We start from the raw sequence: 20,413 nt of genomic DNA, 5'->3' as shown, positions 1-20,413 counted from the left end.
CCTTCAGTCTGGCATGAGAACTCTAGTTCTTTCCCTAATGCCATAAAGCCTTTAGCTTGAAATATTTGATAAAAAATATTTCTAGATCATCCTTGTGCACACTACCAATAAGAGGAAAAAATTGTTAGTCCATAGAAGGCTGTGGGTAAGAAGACCCCACTCTCAGCTTATACAAACCAACTTATTAGCATACGTTGAGTTTGCTCAAGCACTATAACAATATAACCAATGTACTAAAGTTAAAAGAAGTATATTTGAGGTACTTTCTGCACAAAGTGGGTAACTTGGACGGTTTTCTATTTTCACTAGATTCTCTAGTTGGGCCAGTATTTCCTACAATTTTAACTGCCTCGTATAGGTACATGACAAACATACCAGCATCCATCTTCCTCCAGGGAACTTCCCCCAGCCTCCATGAGGTCAGTTACACCATCTGTACATTCCCACAGCTAACATGATGTTCACGACGCCATTGTATTGTAACTTGACTCTACCAGGCTGGATCAGTCTGGAGTGAGACTGTGGTTTTCATCTCTCAGTTCCCAGAGTCGAGTATAGAGCATGTAGCCCTAACGTCAGTAGACGGATGGGTGGTGTGCTGTTGATGTGGTCAGGCATGACCATGCTAGGCAGCGTCTTGCTGGAGCTCAGGCCTAGTGAAGGTGACACAGGAGGGGCTCTTTGATGTGGAGGGTCTGTGATGGTGTTTAAGATGCTGGCCAGTCTGTCTTGCTCCTTAGAAGGTATGTGTCTCGTAATGAGAGGGAGAGCTTAGCAATTACGATTTCAGCCCAGCATCCTCCAGGGACCAAGACAATTATGTGGGAGAAATCTCAATCCTGTTGGCAGAAACTAAGGCGAAAGCCCAGGCATGTACTTCAGGATGTGACAGGAGCGAGTTGGGAACATTCTGCCTGGCTTGCTGCTGCTGAAAACAAACCCAAACAAGGTTCCTTTGGTTCAGTTCTGCAGATCCTCCATGTGAGGGTAGGTAGTGAACCCCAACAACCTTGTCAAACTTGCGCTGGATTGGAACGCTTAAAAACGTACTTAAAGACATGAAAATGAAGTAGGGGGTGGTTGCAAAGAGAAAGGGGGTCATTGGGATGGGAGGGGGCAGTGAGGGGAGTGGATGAATGCTGTGGGAAAATGTCACTTGTATTTTCAATAAACGCTCATTGGCCAGTAGCCAGGCTGGAAGTATAGGTGGGGAAAACAGGCAGGAAGTAGAGGTGGGGCAGCCAGAATTCTGGGAAGAGGGAAGTTCCAGTCTGCAGTCATCACCCAGACGCAGAGCAATCAAGCTGTGACTGCCTCACAGAAAAAAGGTACTAAGCCACGTGGCTAATACAGACAAGAATAATGGGCTAATATAAGTTATAAGAGTTAATAAGAAGCCTGAGCTACTGGGCCAACCATTTTATGATTAATGTAGACCTCTGTGTGTTTCTTTGGGACTTTACAACTGCAGGAACCAATTGGGACAGAAACCTCGGCCAACAGATGAGTGTGATTAAGACTTATTATATGTATGTATGAAAATGTCATGATAAGATCTGTTGTTGTGTATTATACGTGCTGATAAAATAATAAATTTTGCCAGGTGGTAGAGGCACATGCCTTTAATCCCGGCACTCAGGAAGCAGAGGCAGGAGGACCTCTGTGAGTTTGAGACTAGTCTGGTCTACAGAGTGAATTTTAGGACAGGCTCTAAAGCTACACAGAGAAACCCTGTCTTGACAAATCAAAAAGTAAAATAATAATAATAAATTTAAAAAGTGCTTTCAAAAGGACTTGCCCCCGACTTAGAAGCATGACCGGCACAGCCTCTCATCTCCCCCGCCAGCACCTGCTTGTCCTGTGCTGCAGAACCGCCTCCCTACAGCTTACTTTGTTTTCTGTTCACATCTCTTCAGTCCGGCATGCTTACGGTTCCAATGGTGTGCCTCTCAAGAATATCACCTGGAGCTTACAGTGGTCCTCCTGCCTCACCTCCAGAGTGCCGAGATGACAGGCATGGGGCCACCACACCCAACTAATGATCAATCTTGTTCAGATTGGTGAAAGAGTATCTCAGGATCCTCATGGTATCAGCAAACATCTCTGCCCATCTTCCTGAAATGTGTCTGAAGCCATGCCCCTTCCCTGCTGGAGAGCCCAGCCACCTCCTCATCACCCCTCTGTCCTGTATCTCCACCCTGCCTTTTCCACGCTACATTTGTTACAGTTCTGCTGTGGGTCTCTGTCTGTTATGCTAGGATGCTCTGCTCTGTCCCATTGCTGGGCTGTGGCTCCTGAATCTGCCTTCAGCCAGGCTCCCTGCAGTGTGGTTCCTGGCTTCCCCTCATCAGGGTTCTGTGAAGACGACATGAAGAAAGACACACAAGGCCCTGAGAAGGCTGCTCTGGCTGTCACCATTATTAGACCTTTTCAAGCCCAAATTTTAAGGGAAGCCTTCTATATTTTCCTATTAGATTTCTTTAAACTTTAATAAGTCTCTGAATGGCATGGAACAAAAAAATGTTCTTCCTTAGAGTGTGTGTGAGAGAGAGTTTACTTCAGACTCTACTGGATATACACTAATCAGATTAAATTCAGTTTATCATTGTAAATGTTCTGAGCTATCTTTTTTTTTTTTTGAGCTGAGATCCTAGAGGTGTTTTTTCTTTTTTATAGGTTATGTTTCTTTTTTATTGTTTTTATTGACCTATACATTTTTCTCCACTCCCCGCTTCTTCCCCTCTCCCCTTTTACCCTCTCCTATAAACCCCATGCTCCCAATTTACTCAGGAGTAAATTGTCTTTTTCACCTTTCTATGTAGATCCATTTATGTCTCTCTTAGGGTCTTCTGTGTTGTCTAGTTTCTTTGTGGTTGTGGCCTGTAGGCTGGTTTTTTTTTTTTTTTTTTTTATGTCCAAAAGCCACTTCTGAGTGAGTACATATTATATTTGTCTTTCTGGGTCTGAATTACCTCACTCAATATGTTTTTTTCTAGATTTACCCATTTGCCTGCAAATTTCAAGAAGTCGTTATTGTTTTCTGCTGTGTGGTACTCCATTGTGTAAATGTACCACATTTTCCTTATCCATTCTTCAGTTGAGGGCCATCTAGCTTGTTTCCAGGTTCTGGCTATGACAAATAATACTGCTATGAACATAGTTGAGCACTCGTCTTTGTGGTATGATTGAGTGCCTTTTGGGTATATACCCAACAGTGGTATTTCTGGGTCTTGAGGAAGGTTGTTTCCTGATTTTCTGAGAAAATTTCATACTGAAATCCAAAGGGGCTGTACCAGCTTGCACTCCACCAGCAATGCAGGAGTGTTCCCTTACCCCACAACCTCTCCAGCATAAACTGTCATCATTGTTTTTTATCTTGGCCATTCTTTCAGGTGTAAGATGGAATCTCAGACCTGTTTTGATTTGCATTTCTCTGATGGCTAAGGATGTTGAACATTTCCTTACGTGTCTTTCAGCCATTTTAGATTCTTCTGTTGAGAGTTCTCTGTTTAGGTCTGTACCCCATTTTTTATTGTATTATTTGCTCTTTTGAAGATGTCAAGTTTTTTGAGTTCTTTGTATATTTTGGAGATCAGACCTCTGTCCAGTGTGGGGTTAGTGAAGATCTTTTCCCATTCTGTAGGCTGCCGTTTGTCTTGTTGACCGTGTCCTTTGCTTTACGGAAGCTTCTCAGTTTCAGGAGCTCCCATTTATTGTTTCTCCCAGTGTCTGTGCTACTGGGGTTATATCTAGGAACTGGTTTCCTGTGCCGGCTTTCTCTTCTATGAGGTTCAATGTGGTTAATTTTATGTTGAGGTCTTTGATCCATTCGGACTTAAGTTTTATGCATGGCAGTAGATATGTATTTATTTGCATTCTTCTCCATGGTTATATCCAGTTATGCCAGCACCGTTTGTTGAATATGCTTTGTTTCTATTTTGTATTTTTGGCTTCTTTGTAAAACATCAGGTGTTCGTAGGTGTGTGGATTTATATCCGAGTCTTAAATTTGATTCCATTGGTCCTCCTGTCTGTTTTTATGCCCCTACCAGGCCGTTTTCAGTACTGTAGCTCTGTAGTAGAGTTTGAAGTCAGGGGTTGTGATGCCTCCAGAAGTTCTTTCCTGGGTTTTTTTTTTGTTGTTGTTGTTTATCCATATGAAGTTAAATATTGTTCTTTCAAGGTCTGTAAGGAATTTGCTGGGATTTTGATAGGCATTGCATTGAATGTATAAATTGCTTTTGATAAGATTGCCATTTTTACTGTGTTAATTCTACCTACCCAAGAGCATGGGAGATCTTTCCATTTTCTGGTGTCTTCTTCAATTTCTGAACTGTCTTCTAAAGTACCAAATACAGAGGAACTTAATAAATACTGGATAAATTGAAATAATGTCTTTGCTATTTCCACTGGGCTAGATAGATGGTTCCAAGTTTAAAAGTGCATGAAGTTGGGTGGTGGTGGCACACGCCTTAAATCCCAGCACTTGGAAGTCAGAGACAAACAGATCTCTGTAAACTCAAGGACAGCTTGGTCTACAAGAGCTAGTTCCAGGAAGCTAGAGCTGTTACACAGAGAAACCCTGTTTTGGAAAACAAAAACAAACAAACAAAAACTTGCAGACAGCTCAGGCAGAGGACCTACCCTAGTTCAGTTCCCAGCACCGGTGTTAGATAACTTACAACTGCCTACAATGCCAGCTCCAAGGAATCTGACACCCTCTTCTGGCCTCTGAGGACACTGCATTCATGTACACATATCCACACATGGAAATGCAAACACGTACTGAATTCAAAATAGTAAAACTCCATCTTTAAATTGTATTAGTGAAAACCTGTAGCACATAGTAAATAGAATGAAGCGAAGGGCTTGGCAGTGTGGATGATCCTGGGGGAGGGACCCTGAGCTCAGAGTTGCTGGAGTCCTGACGTGCGTGCTCCAATAATGTTCCGTGTACTGTGTTCCCTGCTGCAGGTCTGCGTGGTGGCCTACCTTGGACTGTTCATGCTCTGTGTTTCATACCAAGTTGATGAGAGGACATGTGTCCAGTTTTCTATGAAAGTAAGTTGTTTCTCCTTTTTTTCAGAATCATTACATGGGAAGAAATGTGAGTCAAAATGAAAGAGTGCTTTTCAGTGTTACATGTCTGATGAGTCTAGAAACTTCGCTTTCAGGCAGCCCACATGTGTTTTAGGAGGATGTTGGTCCAGACACAGAGGCAATGCCAGTCCTTTTACCTGATTTCCATGATTTAGGTGGTTCCAAGAGCACGTGAAGTGGGAACTCCAATGCTCCTAAAAGGAGAATTGAACAGTCACCAGCTCAAGGAAAACCCTGGGCGGGGAAAGGACTCCCTGGGTGCCCACTTCCATATCTTGGGGTTATTTGGATGAAATATCTCAATAATAAAGCAATCTGAGTGTATTTCCTCTTGTCGATGGGATCACTGAGACAGAAAGGGCATTGGGTGAAGTCAGTGGGTCCTGCCAAGAGTCTGTGGGAAACTGCAAGGCTGTGCATGGTTTGATGGCTTGGCAATTGTCTGTCTCTCATTGCTGTGAACTTTTTGCCTGTAGTGGAAAGCATATTTGGTTGCAGTCTCTTTAAGCACACAGCAGATTATACTTAAACGCTTCCGTCAGAGGGGAGGAGCATAGCGCAACCTGAGCAGCCTGGCTGGTGGGTTTCACTCAGTGCCATCGCCAAGGATGGAGACCGCTCTGTATGTTTCTCTTGTCCCTCTGCCATTGACTTTTCTCCTGGGCGTGTTCTTCGCTACAGTCGGGAAGCATGAAACCCAAGAGTAAGTCAACAATGTCATTTAAAAGCCACAAAGATACAAGATAGGATGTGTTAGTGGATGTAGCTTGGTTGGTACGGCGCTTGCCTCGTGTGGGCAAAGCCCTAGATTTGACTCCCAGCACCGAATAAATGAAGCCTGGTGCGCACGACTGTGATCTCTCTGTTCATGAAGTAGAAACGGGGATGGAAGCGCAAGGCCGGCCTCAGCCGTATATCGAGTTGGAGACCAGCTGAGCTACATGGAATCCTGTCTCAAAAGGAGGAGGAGGAGAGGGAAAATGTCAGATACTCAAAGATGATGGTGTAAAAAGCAATGTGCTCATTTGAAGGACGGATGTGCCTCATCATGTGGGTGCTGGGAACAGAACCTGGGTCCTCTGGAAGAGCGGCAGCGTTCTCAACCCCTGAACCCTCTCTCCAGCCCTGGAATGAACTTTTTTGATAGAAGGATTTTTTTTAAGAAGGCAAGAGAGAGCAGACACCAGTTCAGGCTCTTCTATGCTGAGGCTGGCCAGACAGCAAGGCAAGGTGGTAAGAACAAAGCACCTTGACTTCCTCACTCCCTTTGTGATTCCTGAAAAAACAGGGGTGAAGCCTCACTTTCAGTGAGGCCCCCTACCAGGCATCTCAACATCTGTACCTTAAAAAAGACAGGGGATAGGGGGAGGGAAGAAAAGAAAAAGAGTGAATGGCAGTGTCAGGCAGGCTGCAGACCCCACGGGAAGACCTCATTAGCTCTCTCCTTTCTCACCAGGACAGACACACAGACAGGAGGCCCTTCCTCCTCCCGGAAGGGGATCTTCAGCCAGGCTGCTGCCACAGCAATCTAAGATTCTCTCTGTGGCTTCTTCAGTCCTGAAACAGCTCTGCCCAGGCCCCATCAGGACACAGTTGATGTCCCCATGCTTCCCATGTCGTCTTAGGGGATGGAATGGGCCTTCAGGAGGTGCTTGTCAGTGCATGGCTGCATTTTCACCCTCTATCTCTGAGCCAAGCTTTTAGTTTATTTTCACTTACTGAGCGCCCTGATAGACAGGCCAGACCATCATGCTATGGTGATGGAGTCTTCTGGTACAAACTCACACATGCACACTGTTCACATACACATACATACATACAAACACATACTCATACACATAAAACCACACTCACATACCCACACAAACACATACACATACCCACACAGACACACACACATGCACACTGCTCACACACACAAACACACACATACAAACACACTCACATACACATACAAACACACACTCATGTACACACTCAGACACATAAACACATGTTGTTGGAGCCTGTTCATTTGTTCCTGGCCACTTAGATGTGAAATAACCACACAGAAACTATGTTATTTGCAATACTGTTTGGCCCATAGCTTAAGAGTATTTCTGGCTAACTCATATCTTAAATTAATCCATTTCTCTTAATCCATGCATTGCCACGTGACTGCAGCTTACTGGCAAGATTCAGCACGTCTGTCACCCCTCCCCAGTAGCTTCATGGCTTCTCTTTGACTCCGCTCTCTTTCTCCCAGAATTCAGTTTAGTTTTTCCCACCTAGTTCTGTTCGTCCCTGCCGTAGGCTCAAAGCAGTTTCTTTATTCATTAATAAAAGACAGAAGGACTTCCCATACCAAACACACACTCACAAACACACAGTCACACATACAAACACACTCTCGCAGACTCACATGTACACAAACATATAAAAACTCAGGTACACACATACTCATGCACACACGCATGCACAAACACGTACATGCACGTGCACACTCCCCTGCTCTTAGACCAGGAGACCACCAGCATTTTTCCTGCTTTTTCCTTGGACTCTGCCTCTGGACCTGGAAGGTCACTGGGTGTGGACCCTCCCACATGCCCTCTGGGTACTCTCTTGCCTTTGCTTGGCCTGCTTGGTGGCAGCAGAGCAGGCCTTACCATTCTGGCCAGAGAGGAGATCATTAAATCCAAGCAGAATTCCCACCTCCTCCTACCTCCCCACCCCACCCCCGCCACCAACTGGGACAGCCTCAGCAGGTTCCAATTAGGCAAGGCAGGAGAAAGCCTGGGGATTATATAAGCACAGAGCTGGCCTCCAGGGATGTTCTGCAGGGACACCCACACAGTCTGCTGCCACATCCCAAGGTCACTCCACACACCTGCCTTCATTGATAGCTTATTCCCATTGTGTGGGCAAAACAAGGCGCCTGGTTTTAAACTGTGGATCTCAAGGCAGGAGCCTGTTGCTGTCGGGAAGGGGCCTTGCTGATGTCTCCAGCAGGCTTGAGTGTCCAGCTGTTACCCAAGAGACAAGATGCTCTCCTGACTCTGATGCGTGCCGGTGCCCAGGTCACTTTGCTGATGGATGTGTCTCTTCTTGGCCCCTTGAGCTGCTGGGTTCTGTATAGTAAGGAGCTAGATTACAATTCAGCAACCTCTGTGTTTGTGTCAATGTTTACCCCTTCTGCAAGCCAATCCGCATTGTTCCGCCCACCCGACGGAAAGCAGGCAGATAGTAGAGCCGGTCCTGGGCGATTCCTGGAAATGGCAGCTCCCTTCTCTGCTGGTTTAACTCCTGTGCCCTTTGGAGAGGTCAACTCTTGGTCCTCATAGTGATAACAGGAAGTCAGGTTAGAAGCGGCACTCCACATTCGCAGGTGAAGAGGTACAGGTTAATATGTCCAGCAGACGAGTCCCCTGGGTAGCGGTCAGGAGTGAAACCTTAATTAGGTGGCCGGCCCAGCCCGGCTGCTGGTTCCTGTCCTCCACTGTTGTCCTCCTTGTTAAATGGTCTTTGGCAAATAAGTATCTGAGCCAAAATGTATCATTTAAACATTTTTAAACTATATTTTATTTATTTATCATCTCTGTGTTATGATGTATGCAGACAGGCCAGCGTGCATATTGCGGGGCGTTGGCTCACTCTTCCCACCATGTGGGTCCCAGGTATGGAACTCAGGTCGTCAGACTTGGTGGCAGGAGCCCTTACCCACGAAGCCATCCTGCCAGCCCTGTTTTCTTTAAAGTAGACAAACGCCTTATTGTCACAGATGGACTTTCCCTGTAGTAAGTGTTCTAAATACCTACTGTTTAAGGACGTGTGTGCATCCGGGTGTGATTGTGAACGTGTGTGCATCCGGGTGTGATTGTGAACGTGTGCGCATGACGGGGTGTGCGGTGGGGAGTGGAGCAAAGCAGGATCTAGCTGCTGGTGGCCAAAACTGGAAACGTGTGGCCGCAATTCAATCTGGGGCTGTTCTACTAAGCAGATGGCTACCCAGAGGGAAATGGCCACTTTTAACTGGGGTTCCTCCTGCTAGCGGTCACACGTGACCAGCACAAACTGGCTCTCATGCCAGGAATCTAAACTCAATCACCAAGTCCAAAGATTTCAGAATAATCCACGATATTTTTTAATATTCCATGCCGTTAGCCTTACACAGTAAACTCATATTTTAACGTCTAAACACGCCAAGTCTACATAAAATATTGTCACTGAGTGTTCTGGGGACAGCACCAAAGCACTCCTTTTAATATCACAAATTAAATAAATCCTTTCTAAATTTTATAATGATGCCACTTTGAATTTATCTGATTCTTTCCCTCCAAGGAAAAATAATCATGTCAAATACAAATTGTTCCTGTTATGTTTCTAAGATACACGATGTTTTAGCCAGGCATGGTGGTACCTGCCTGAAATCCCAGCCCTTGAGGGGAGGAGGCTTTAAGGCTGGCCTTGGTCAGACACCAGAATTGCTCCCAGTAAGGGGTAGCTTTTTTTCTCTATGGAAGCATAAATCTTGCTCTACAAACTGTAGACACAAGTCCCAAAGTTTGTGGAACTGGTCTTTGTCTGGACCCCACACAGGGAGACCGCTAAGAGAGCCGCGTCGGGTGTGTGAATCCTGTCACAAGGGCATCTCTTGTGCCGTTACAGTGCAATTTATTGTGGCTCTGTCAGTGAGAACCCAGGACTTTCGGTCACAGTGTTCCAGATATAGGTAAACTGAATCAGAGATGCTTAAGAAGATACAATCCCTTCCGAGCAGAGTTAGCACACCCAACCCCAGAGCTAATGTCTAGGCCACCTGCCTCCTGTCTCCACTATTCATGTTTCCGCCCAGAGGCCACTCGCTTAGGGATCTTGACCATCATGGCTGTAATGTGATAGCTGCTACATCAATTGCATTGTTCCCCTTAACCTTTATCGTTAGCTGATCAATGTGCAATAGTTTTGACCAACACGGCGCTCGTAGTACAGAAGCCTGTCCTTTGCTTTTGAATCCTATTTCCGTCCTATGACCTGTCTTTCTCAATTTAAAGAATAAGTGCCGTGTGTCACGTGGGAGAGAGGGCTTGTTTGGGATTCATTTACATTACCTGCTAAATCTAGACATAAACATTGCAGCCAAGCTAAGAGGTCATTGCAGGTCATGGGAAAAGCCAACAGCGGCATGACAAATGGTATAAGCGTGATTTCCCAGTAAATAACTCTGAAGCTGGCCACGGTGGCATGCATCTATGATTATGATTGTGAACATGTGTGCATCCGGGTGTGATTGTGAACGTGTGTGCATCCGGGTGTGATTGTGAACGTGTGTGCATCCGGGTGTGATTGTGAACGTGTGTGCATCTGGGTGTGATTGTGAACGTGTGTGCATCTGGGTGTGATTGTGAACTGGAGGCAGGAGCCAGTCCTCTATAGCTATAGAGCAAGTTCAGGGTCAGCCTGGGGTACCCAAGACCCTGCTGCAGAAATCAGTCAATCATCTCGCTAATCAGCATAAAGTATAGCCGTGTCTTGGTATTATGGCTTGAGAAGAGAATGGCCCTTGCCTCAGAGAACTCAGCCAAACAGCGTGGGCTAGTCTGCTTTGTGTTGGGCCCCTCTTCTCTGTAACAGGAAGCTTTTTCTATCTCTTGCAGGTGCTCTACTTCCTGCTGAGCGCCCTGGGCCTGGTGGTCTGCACGCTGGCGGTGGCCTTTGCCGCCCACCACTGCTCCCTGCTTGCCCAGTTTACCTGTGAGAGCTCTCTGGATTCTTGCCTGTGCAAACTGCCTTCCTCGGAGCCTCTCAGCAGGACCTTTGTGTACCGGGATGTGGCCGACTGTACCAGCATCACGGGCACTTTCAAACTGTTCCTAATCCTCCAGATGGTCCTCAACCCGCTCTGTGGCCTTGTGTGCTTGCTGGCTTGCTTTGTGATGTGGAAACACAGGTACCAGGTCTTTTATGTGGGTGTTAGGCTGCGCTCCCTGATGGCTTCTGATGCTCAACCACAAAAGGCCTAAGAGCTTGGCTCAGGGGTAGAGAGGCAGAAACGGAACCCTGACTGGCCAAGGTGAAAAAAATGCAATTTTCTAAAGGCAAACTTTTGAAAACAAATTATTCATTCTCTAAGGGAATATTTTTAGATTTTTTTCAGAAAACAAAAGAACTTTTTTTAGATCTCTTTGGTGCACTTTAAAATGTTCTTGTGAGGACAGGGTGGAGAGATGGCTCACAGGTCCTCCTGAGAGGACCTAAGTTCAAGTTCAGTTTCAGAACCCAAGTTGGGTGGCTCACACCTCCCTGTACCTCCAGTTCTGTGGGCATGGGGTACCCCATACACATACAAACACATGCCCATAATTTTTAAAAAAGACTTATTTTTTTAAAGTTTTTTTATGAGAAACAAGATTCAGAATGATTCAACAAACCCTGAAAGGAATAGAATTGACAGAGGAGGGCGGAGCTACCGGGATCTCGTGCTGCCCTGGGGGCTTCCTCCTCCCGTGCCGCCCTAGGGGGCTTCCTCCTCCCGTGCTGCCCTCGGGGGCCAGGGGCTTCCTCCTCCCGTGCTGCTCTTGGGGGCCGGGGGGCTTCCTCCTCAGTCTTTCATCCCTGACTTTCAGCCTCCTTTCCTGTCTGTCCAGTGTGAAGTGTGAACTGGTGTGTAAGGCCGCTTCCTAGACCATAGATTCTTCTAGTTCCTTCTACCACTTGCCATTATTCACGTGGTATCTCCGAGAACGGTAGAGGTCTGGGGGAAGACGAATCTCTGTGCTTTTATTTTTCACAGCAGAGATGTCCTTAAGGATTGAAATAGCTTTCTTTCTTTCTTTCTTTTTTTCTTTCTTTCTTTCTTTCTTTCTTTCTTTCTTTCTTTCTTTCTTTCTTTCTTTCTTTCTTTTAAGTAGAACAGGAAGGCTGAGTAAATTATAAACACCTGGGCTGAGGGGCAGCCTTCTGGCTGCCTTAGCTCTGCCCCGTGAGTGGGCCGCAGCCTCCATGACCGTCATCTGCAGCCTCGCTCCGTGACTGTCTACGGCCCCCATGATTGTCCACTTCACCTAATTGAAAGGTGGCTCCTTTGCATTCTTAACGACGTAGAAAGTTTAAAAATAATTATATTATGCCTGTAGTCTGTCATCTAAAACAAATCATTAAGACTAATTTCCAGCTAATTGTTCACTGTAATTGGGCTCAGAAGTCTGTTTAATGAGCCCTGGCTGTACTTAGGCAGCGCTGTTGGTGTTAAGAAAAATTACAGCCACAAGGGAAGATGTCGGAAGATGCACTTTCCTGGAAGCCGACCACTGCAGAAAAGAACTTGTGATTTACAACGTTCTGGGAGAAAAAAGCAAGAGCATTTGTCATAGGAAGCACACTATTAGCGCAGTGGTGATGTGTTGGAAAGTGTCTCCTTTGACAACCAAGCACCTTTGATGGTGATTGGGTAGCACTGGTGAGTGCTCTCATAAGCTTGGCCTTCCTATGCTGACTTTCACAGTGGACCTGGACACAAATGTCTCGAAGTCGTTATTTGGCAATGTGTCCATGTTAGAGGGTCGACTCAGTGTCATTAGACACAGGTACTTTGTTGGGATGGACTTTGCTGCGCTGTTGTCGTTACTAAATTCAGAAGAGCCTTGAGGAAGGGCTCACCTGGGTAAAACCCACTATGAATGTCTCTCTTAGTTGATATCTCTAAGTTCTGGGCCATAGTGCAGCCAAGTTTGCTCTCCAGCTTCTTGTTCATATACTTTGCTAGTCAGAACATTTGCCTTAAAGGGAACATACGTCCTCCTTTGCCCTTGAGAGTCGGTGGAGAGTTCATGGCGGTGACAATGGAGTCAGTCCTGTGTGACACATCCAACTAACGGAAAGAGTTAGGCTAGTCAGCTGGGGGATTGACTCTGTAGTTTTCTCCGGGAACACTCCTTATGGTCTGACTTGCTTTGAGTCTGCCCTTCTCGCCTGCTGGCTCAGGTCAGGAAGGCCCATCTGAGAGGAGAGTGGGTAAAATCCCACCAGAGGTCTGATCTCAACGTTACATGAGCACAGCACTAACCCTCCAGATACTGACCTGAAAACCCTTCCGTCTTTGTTAAGAACAACCAACTCTGCCTGGGGAGATAGCTTGGTTTGCCAAGTGCTTGCCACCCCAGTGAGAACTGGTCCTTAGACCCAGCTAAAAAGGCCAGGCCTAGAGACATGTGCTTGTAATCCCCGGACAGGTAGAGACAGGTAGATCACCAGGACTCCTGGACCAGCCAGCTTTTGTTTAATGATTGAATTCTGGGTCCCGGGTAAGAGTTTGTCTCAAGAAACAGAAACAAAGAAACCAAAGTGGGCAGCTGACCTCTGGCCTCCACATGTATCACACACACGGTTGCACCTACGCACATGTAAAGAATAACTGAATTCACATTGACTGTGGTAGTTTTCTATAGAAATAGTGAAATGATTGGGAATCTGGGATCTCACAGGCCGTCCTTTCAGAACGAGGCTGCAGTCATGTCGGCTTCTGTGCGCGGGGCACACAGGACACCTTTCACAGCTTCGACCAGCAAACCCAACAGGGTTTTTGTTTGTTTGTTTGTTCATTTGTTTGTGTTTAATGAGAAAATTAAGATCCCCACACAGTTAGGTTGCTCTATACTTTACAAACGACTCACGGGGCATTTTAAAGGGTAGAATAATTTTAGCCTGCAGGTTTCTCCTTTTCTTACAGTCAGGAGTAGGCATGGTTCAAGTTTATAATATTTTGTCTGCATAGAATGGGGATTTTGCTATGATATGATCACATTATTCTTTACTCCCCAAAGAGGGGGGAACGTTGTACGTGCATAGAAGGAGCAAAAGCAAATGAATGGATCCCTTTGCTAAAGCGCAGTGGTACGTCTAAGAATTGCGTTGCATGAATAATAAACGGCTTTGGGCTGGATTTGCAGTATTTTGACATTGTTTTGCAAATATTGAAGCTGCAGGAAGGGCAACAGAGAAGGAGCAGGCACACAGCTTCTCACTTAGCAAAATGTTACACTTCCAATCTGTCAAGGAGCCAGGATGGTGACTGTGCCTTCCAAACCCTAAAACAGCAAGGTTTGCACAGCCCCCTCCACAAGCCTCCTTCAGGAGAATAAAACGAATCAAGATTTTGCAAAGAAGAGAAACGGCCAGGACTTGGCAGCACTTGGAACACGACAGTCTGCATGTACAGACTAACCGAGCCCACTCAACGGATCTGTGTCTTGGTGTGACCATCATCTGTAGCTCCCAAGCTCCGTCCAAACTGGTGTAGGCTGCACTTGGAGCCATGCCTGAGCCGTAGCTACTCTAAAGCCCTAGAAACGGCAGTCAAGTAGAGGCCTCACGTTCCTTTTTTGGATGGAGAACTTAGATGTCCTCTTGTGAGTGCCTTCCAGTGTGTTCCCGCAGCGAATGCCGTTTTCTATCCATGTCCAACGCGATCTCCGGATTCTCTTCTGCTCCCTTCTACGTGCAGTGTACGGTACACGATGAGATTGCTGTAGAGACTGGATCAACGCTCGGGGGCGTGGGGGGCAGGAATTGGGGGGCAGTTGTGGAGCGATCACCCAAAGACGACCAGAAATGGACTTGAAAGCCGCCCGCCATTTGCAGACGTGAACTGGGACCTGGTACTTGATGGCGACCGTCTCTGACTTCTTGCTCCGTGATCGCATTTGTATACACATGCCACTGGATTTTCCTCTGGTTAAAAACCCATAGTGTGCTTAGCAGTGCAGTGTAAGCTCTGTCTGTGTGACGACCAGATGCTTGGTGGTGAAGCCACCGAAATGAGTTCACATCTTCTGATTTTCTTATCTCACATGGGTCTGAGTGTTTTGGTGCTGGGGTTTCCTTCCCTGGCCTTGAGCAACCCAAGAGTAGAAGATGAAGTGTTTCTATACATTTGTTTTTAAAGGGGGTGCATGTGTTTCCTTTATTAATAAACTGTTCATAATCCACAAAGACACGGTGTTGAGTGTGTTTTAGGGTGACCATGTGGGACATGTGAGCTGGTGTGTGTGAAATTGTTTGTGTTTGCTTCGGAGACCTGGCTTAGAAACTGGAGATCATTGTGTTAAACAAAATAAGGCAGGTTCAGAAAAATTAATACTGCCTCTGTGTGTGTGTGTGTGTGTGTGTGTGTAGCCCAATAAAGTTCAAAGAGGACTGTAATGGAGGAAGAAGAGATCTTTTTTTTAAACATCAATAATAATAAACAACTTTTTAATTTTATTAGAGTGGTATGCTTGAACACTATGAACGATCAAGCGTTGATAAGCATATTTCTGCAAACAGCCAATTTCGTACCCCTTGCCCCTCCCATTTACTAAGAGAACAATTTCTTCCTTTTTTTTTTAAAGCTGTTTTCACTGGTTATGTCCTCTTGTTTAGTTTTGAAGCTTGGGCTATCTGAGGGGCCTCTGGCAATAGGACCAGGATCTATCCCTGGTACAAGAGTTAGCTTGTTAGAGCCCATTTCCTAGGAGGGGGATGCCATACTGAGACTTAATGCAGAGGGGAAGCGCTTGGCCCTGCCCCTAATTAATATGCCAAACTGTATAGACTCCCCATGGGAGGCCTTACCTGTTGGGAGGAGTGGATGGGGGATGGGCTGGGAAGGAAGCAAGGGTGGGTGGAACAAGGGCTGGGAGGGAGACCCTTGGTTGGAATGTAAAATGAATTTAAAATAAATAAATAAATGTTAAAAAATTCCATATTCAGCCACTTTCTCCTTCAAATAAAAGGGCTGATGCCAAGCACGGAGGCTGAGGAAGACTGCCTCAGCCTGAAACCAAGCTGGACCAGTGAGTGCCAAGCCAGCCTGGCTACAGAGTGAGACTCTGCCTCAAAGAAACCAAAACACAAAATGAAGGAAGAACGAAAATATCAAAGGAGAAAAGGAGAATTTCTGGAAGAAGAGTCCTTAATGAGGCGGGGAAGGGGATGGGTGGCTGATGGAAGGCATGAACTTGGAAGGGAAGAGAGGCTCTCGGGTAGAGAAGGGGACCAGGAAGAGGAAGATGGGGACAGTGTTGTGGGTATGGCAATGACCATGGTGGGGTCGGTATGAATCAAAATAAAATATGTATTTTTAAAGGTCATGACGAAACACATTACTGTCTATGCTAACTTAAAAAATATATAATTTAGAAAAAATGAAAAGAATGAAAAAAAAAAAACCCGTGTTGGTAACAAACAAGAACCAACTTGGCGGTGGTGCCGGTTTAGTCTCAGGCATCTGTGCTTTGCACTCTGCGTTAGGGCAGAGGTCAAGGTTGCCATTGGTCCCCAGGTAGAACACAAGCTGGAGGGAATCTTTTGAGAGGCACCTGGAATGCTAATCCCTAATGTCTAGCAATCAATGTCAAAGAAAGCTGACAAGGCCTAAAAACAAGATAGTCACTCTTCATATTCCACAGTTATAAATAGGTAGCTATATGGTGGCCTCCTCCGCTCAGATCTGGATCAAGGCCCTCCTCTTGCCAACTCTGAGGCAACGGAAGAGGTCCGTTATACTTTGAGTACTGCCTCTTTTTGTTTACGTAGGAAAGTCTCTGAAAAACGCAAAGAGCAGGAGATAAGTACCAATGCACTCCCGCTGCACGCATTCCTCAGTGTTAGGGTCCCAGGGTTAGAATTCTGACCACCACTTATTGCTGTGACATTGGGACAAGCCATTCGGCTTTAGTTTCTGCGTATGTAAATTATGAAAAAAATCGAACTGCCTCGCAGCGTCATGGAGGACGTGAGAGGAAATAGCACCGACCCAAGAAACGTCAGTACACGCCTTCTTCCCTCTGTGGCTGGCTGGCGTAGCCTATGATACTTTTCATGGCCATGGCCTATTGCCCACATCTAACTACAGGCATAACTTGGACATAAGCTAGTCGCTGTAAAATATTAGACATATATTACCATGCATTTTAAAAAATTCAAAGTGTAAGCAAGGTCCAACTGCTCTGAGACAACAATACATTCATTCTGTCTTTCCAAGCAAATATTTATACATGTGGAGTGATCCCTTGAAAAGCCTGGGGACTTAAAGGCAGTTGTCAGCACTCCAAATGCAAAGATAACAGGACCTCAAGTTTCTGTGGGACCATCCTCTGTGACTGCGGTGGCAAAGCAGGCCTGGAGTCTTGTCTGTGCATGGTGATCTGGTCCTTCACAACAGAGTAGGAGACTGCAGAATAAGAGGGGAGGGGCCCCCTGAGGCCCTGGACCTGGAAACAGGTGAGATGCTTCTTTTACTCTCTTGAACTTCCTTCTAGACTTTTTTTGCCCAGAAACACCACCGGTGTTGTCTCTGCCGGATTGTGTGGGCTTCCAGAGAGAGACTGACTCAAGGGCTGAGCACTGTGACCAGAGATGACTAATCCTACAAAACCCACCAAGTTCTTTCCTCCATATTTCTAGGCCCGAGTCTGTTGGTGGCCGAGGCAGACCTGACGTGGGTGAGGCAAGGGGAGTGATGTCACATTCAGAAAGACCTGATGGAAAGGACGTGGCTGAGGTAGCTTAGGTTAGTCCACTCAGGGTCCTGATCTGTATACGCCCACCCAAAGGCCGGGTCTTCTCAGACAGCTTCCCTTCCTATAGCTTTCACCTTGTGGTAATGTTTGGTTTCGACTATAGCAAAATGGCGTAAAGATGTGAAACAATTCTCAAAGGAGAGATGGCTTCCTTCGTTTCAATACGGGAAGCTTAGGATTTCAAACACTTGAGTTTAACCAGAGGAAGAAAAAGGTAGAGGAGTGACATCGGGCATATTTGGGAGCTGCATGAGGGAACCACAGAGAGACCTGGGGTCTGTTCAGCCTGGCTCGGGTTAGAGCAAGAGCATTGACCCCGGAACAAACTTCCACCCACCACACACACACACACACACTACAGAGCAAACCTGCCTCCCCTTACTCTGAGCTTCTGTTGAGGTATTTTGAATTCAAATGTTAGTGGCTAGTATAGAGATTCCCATAAATGCAAGCCACCAAGTACTAGGCCAGCGAAGTTTTCTGATCTGATCTGAATCACGATTGCCAGAGTGGAGACCTGGCCAACTGCTTCAAACCCATCAGTGTCGGTAGCCACCTACTCTGTCTGACCAAGATTTTGACAGAGCCCCAGCTGTGCCCCCCGAGACTATTTTCCATGAGCCTTGGCTGTGCGGTGAGCCTGCGCTGAAGAGTCTGCCAGCTGTAACTGACACCTCTCTCAGACCTATGGAAAGGGACTTCCAGAGACTGAAAAGGAAGGGACTTTTCCTCACACAGGTCCAGAGGGCTTTTACTGTGAAGGGAAGATGAACAGAGGGGAGAATTCACGCTGGAGCTCCTGGCCCCGGGTCTGACTCTCTGGGCACTCAGGCAGCACACGGAGGTTGACTGCCTTTCCCCAGACCCCAGGGCTTCCCGTCATCTTCCACAGAACACCCTCAGACACTGGCCTGGAACCGCACCAGCCCGAGGAGGACGCCAGCCAATGAGCAGGAAAAACTCCCAAATTGTAACTTAACAGAGTGATCTTTTTTTTTTTTTCTTTAATTCCCAAAATGTGTTTTCCCCAGTCCCTGAGCACAGACCTGTGGTTTTGTCTCCCTGGCTTTACAGTCTCTGCCTCGAGCCAAGAGACTTGGCTGAGCTTCCCCCTGAGTCAGACTCTCGACTGGTAGCTGAACCCAGGAAGTCCTGGCCCCCACATCTCTCCCTAGAACCACCAGCCCACACCGCCTCCTGCACTCAGCCCTTTGGCTGGGTGTCCTGCCCGCTCTTTGTTGGGAAAGCGCGGTCTTACGTAACTCCAGAACCTACTAAAAGCTCCATTGTCTTCTGCTGGGGAGCGTTCAGAGCAACCTATTACTGACTTAGGACTTATCACCGTGATAGGATCTCCCCGGCATCACCTCAGCCCCTAGGACCTGGCCTCACCTGCCTCCAGCAGTCAACAGGCAGCCTTAATGCTTGTGGTCTTCGGGGAATTACTGGTTCAGAACAGGGTGCAGGGAATAGAAAGGCAGGTTCATCTGCAGGTCAGGGTGGTTCCTTCAGGTCAGGCCGCACAGGAAAGCCGTTTGTAACTCAAGGCTGCGGCGGGCAGGCGTAAACAGTTCTGATCTGATTATTCCTTTACTAATCTGATTTTGATAAACAGCTGATGAAAACAGCGTCTTGGCCCTCGAAGAAGAGATACCCGGGCAATACAATCAGTGCCTGTTATCTCACCAGGCAGGGATTGATTTCAGGACTCCTATTAATAGCTCAGCATGGTAAGAACTGTGACCTCTGCCCTGGATCTGTAAAGCTGGAAGAGCAAAGTGACAGCCGCCTATTGGGTGAGGTTCCTCCGTCCATCTCTGATTAGCCCTGTTGAGGATTCTAATAATTACTCTAAGCTGGCACCTCCAGAAGAAAGAAAAAAAAAAAAAACAGACCTCTTAGGATTCAATTAAAAATTAAAGGGACTTTTGTGTGTGGTTACCAAGGAGCTTTCCCAGAACAGGCCGGGTGCGGACCTGCACAAATCAAACACTGCTCACAGGTGACAGTTCCATGTGGTGCGGCTGCCTCGGCAGCCCCAGGGGGAGTGGCTCACGGGGGAAGGGGGGACCGGCTGTTCTCCCTTCCCCACAGACATCCTTCCTCATCTTACTTCTTTCCCCTCCAGGACCAGCTAGCTGTGGGACTAGGTTCAGACAGAAGTGTGCGCTTCATTTCTTGGTTAGTGGCATGGAGCCCTCAACAAAGCTTCCAGGAAGGGTGGAGTGGACTGAGTTTGGGAGATACATGTGCCTCTGCTTGTGATCTATATCTATATATCTATATCTGTATAGCTGAGCTTCAAAACAGGGACCTAGGGGCTAGTGAGATGGTTGAGCAGTTAAGGACTCCAGTTGGGTTCCCAGCACTCATGTCCTGTAGTTCCTGGGGATCTGGTGCCCTCTTCTGGCCTCCACAGGCATCCATACACATGTGGCACATACTCACACAGACAGATACACTCCTAAATGAAAAACAAATTCTTTTTAAAATGGGGAGCTAAAAGAATCTTCCCATTTGGATGATTGAAGAAAGATTCTCTCAAGGTTGTTGAAGACTTGTTCAGTTCTTGGGCCAAAGCTTCTGGCAGGGACAACGCATATATCTTACAGGGCAAAATTGTAGAGCATCCGGCTTGAAACCCCCACTCTACAAAATACAGGGGAGGCTGCTGCTTCCGATTTCTTCTTTCCCAGTGAGAAGTTGGAGCTCACCTATTAGGAGGTGGTTGAGCTGCTTCAATTTTATTTGAGAGATGGCTCAGAGGTTAAGAGCATT

General features: G+C 46.6%; 1 protein-coding gene across 2 annotated transcripts in view; it reads left to right on the top strand.

Moving 5' to 3' along the window:
• Positions 1 to 15,648, top strand: part of Sspn (sarcospan) — a 48,453-nt gene extending 32,805 nt beyond the window's left edge. For both annotated transcript variants that reach the window (XM_057785928.1, XM_057785938.1), the window contains exons 2-3: positions 4,974 to 5,060; positions 10,733 to 15,648. In XM_057785928.1, coding sequence (XP_057641911.1) covers positions 4,974 to 5,060; positions 10,733 to 11,098 — 453 coding nt within the window. In that variant the 3' untranslated portion in view covers positions 11,099 to 15,648. The remainder of the gene's footprint in view (positions 1 to 4,973; positions 5,061 to 10,732) is intronic.
• Positions 15,649 to 20,413: the final 4,765 nt, after the last annotated feature.

The sequence above is a fragment of the Chionomys nivalis genome, chromosome 1, assembly GCF_950005125.1.
Source record: "Chionomys nivalis chromosome 1, mChiNiv1.1, whole genome shotgun sequence".
NCBI classification, from domain to species: domain Eukaryota; kingdom Metazoa; phylum Chordata; class Mammalia; order Rodentia; family Cricetidae; genus Chionomys; species Chionomys nivalis.
The sequence above is the reverse complement of the archived record's forward strand: the minus strand, read 5'-3'. Positions and strand labels throughout refer to the sequence as shown.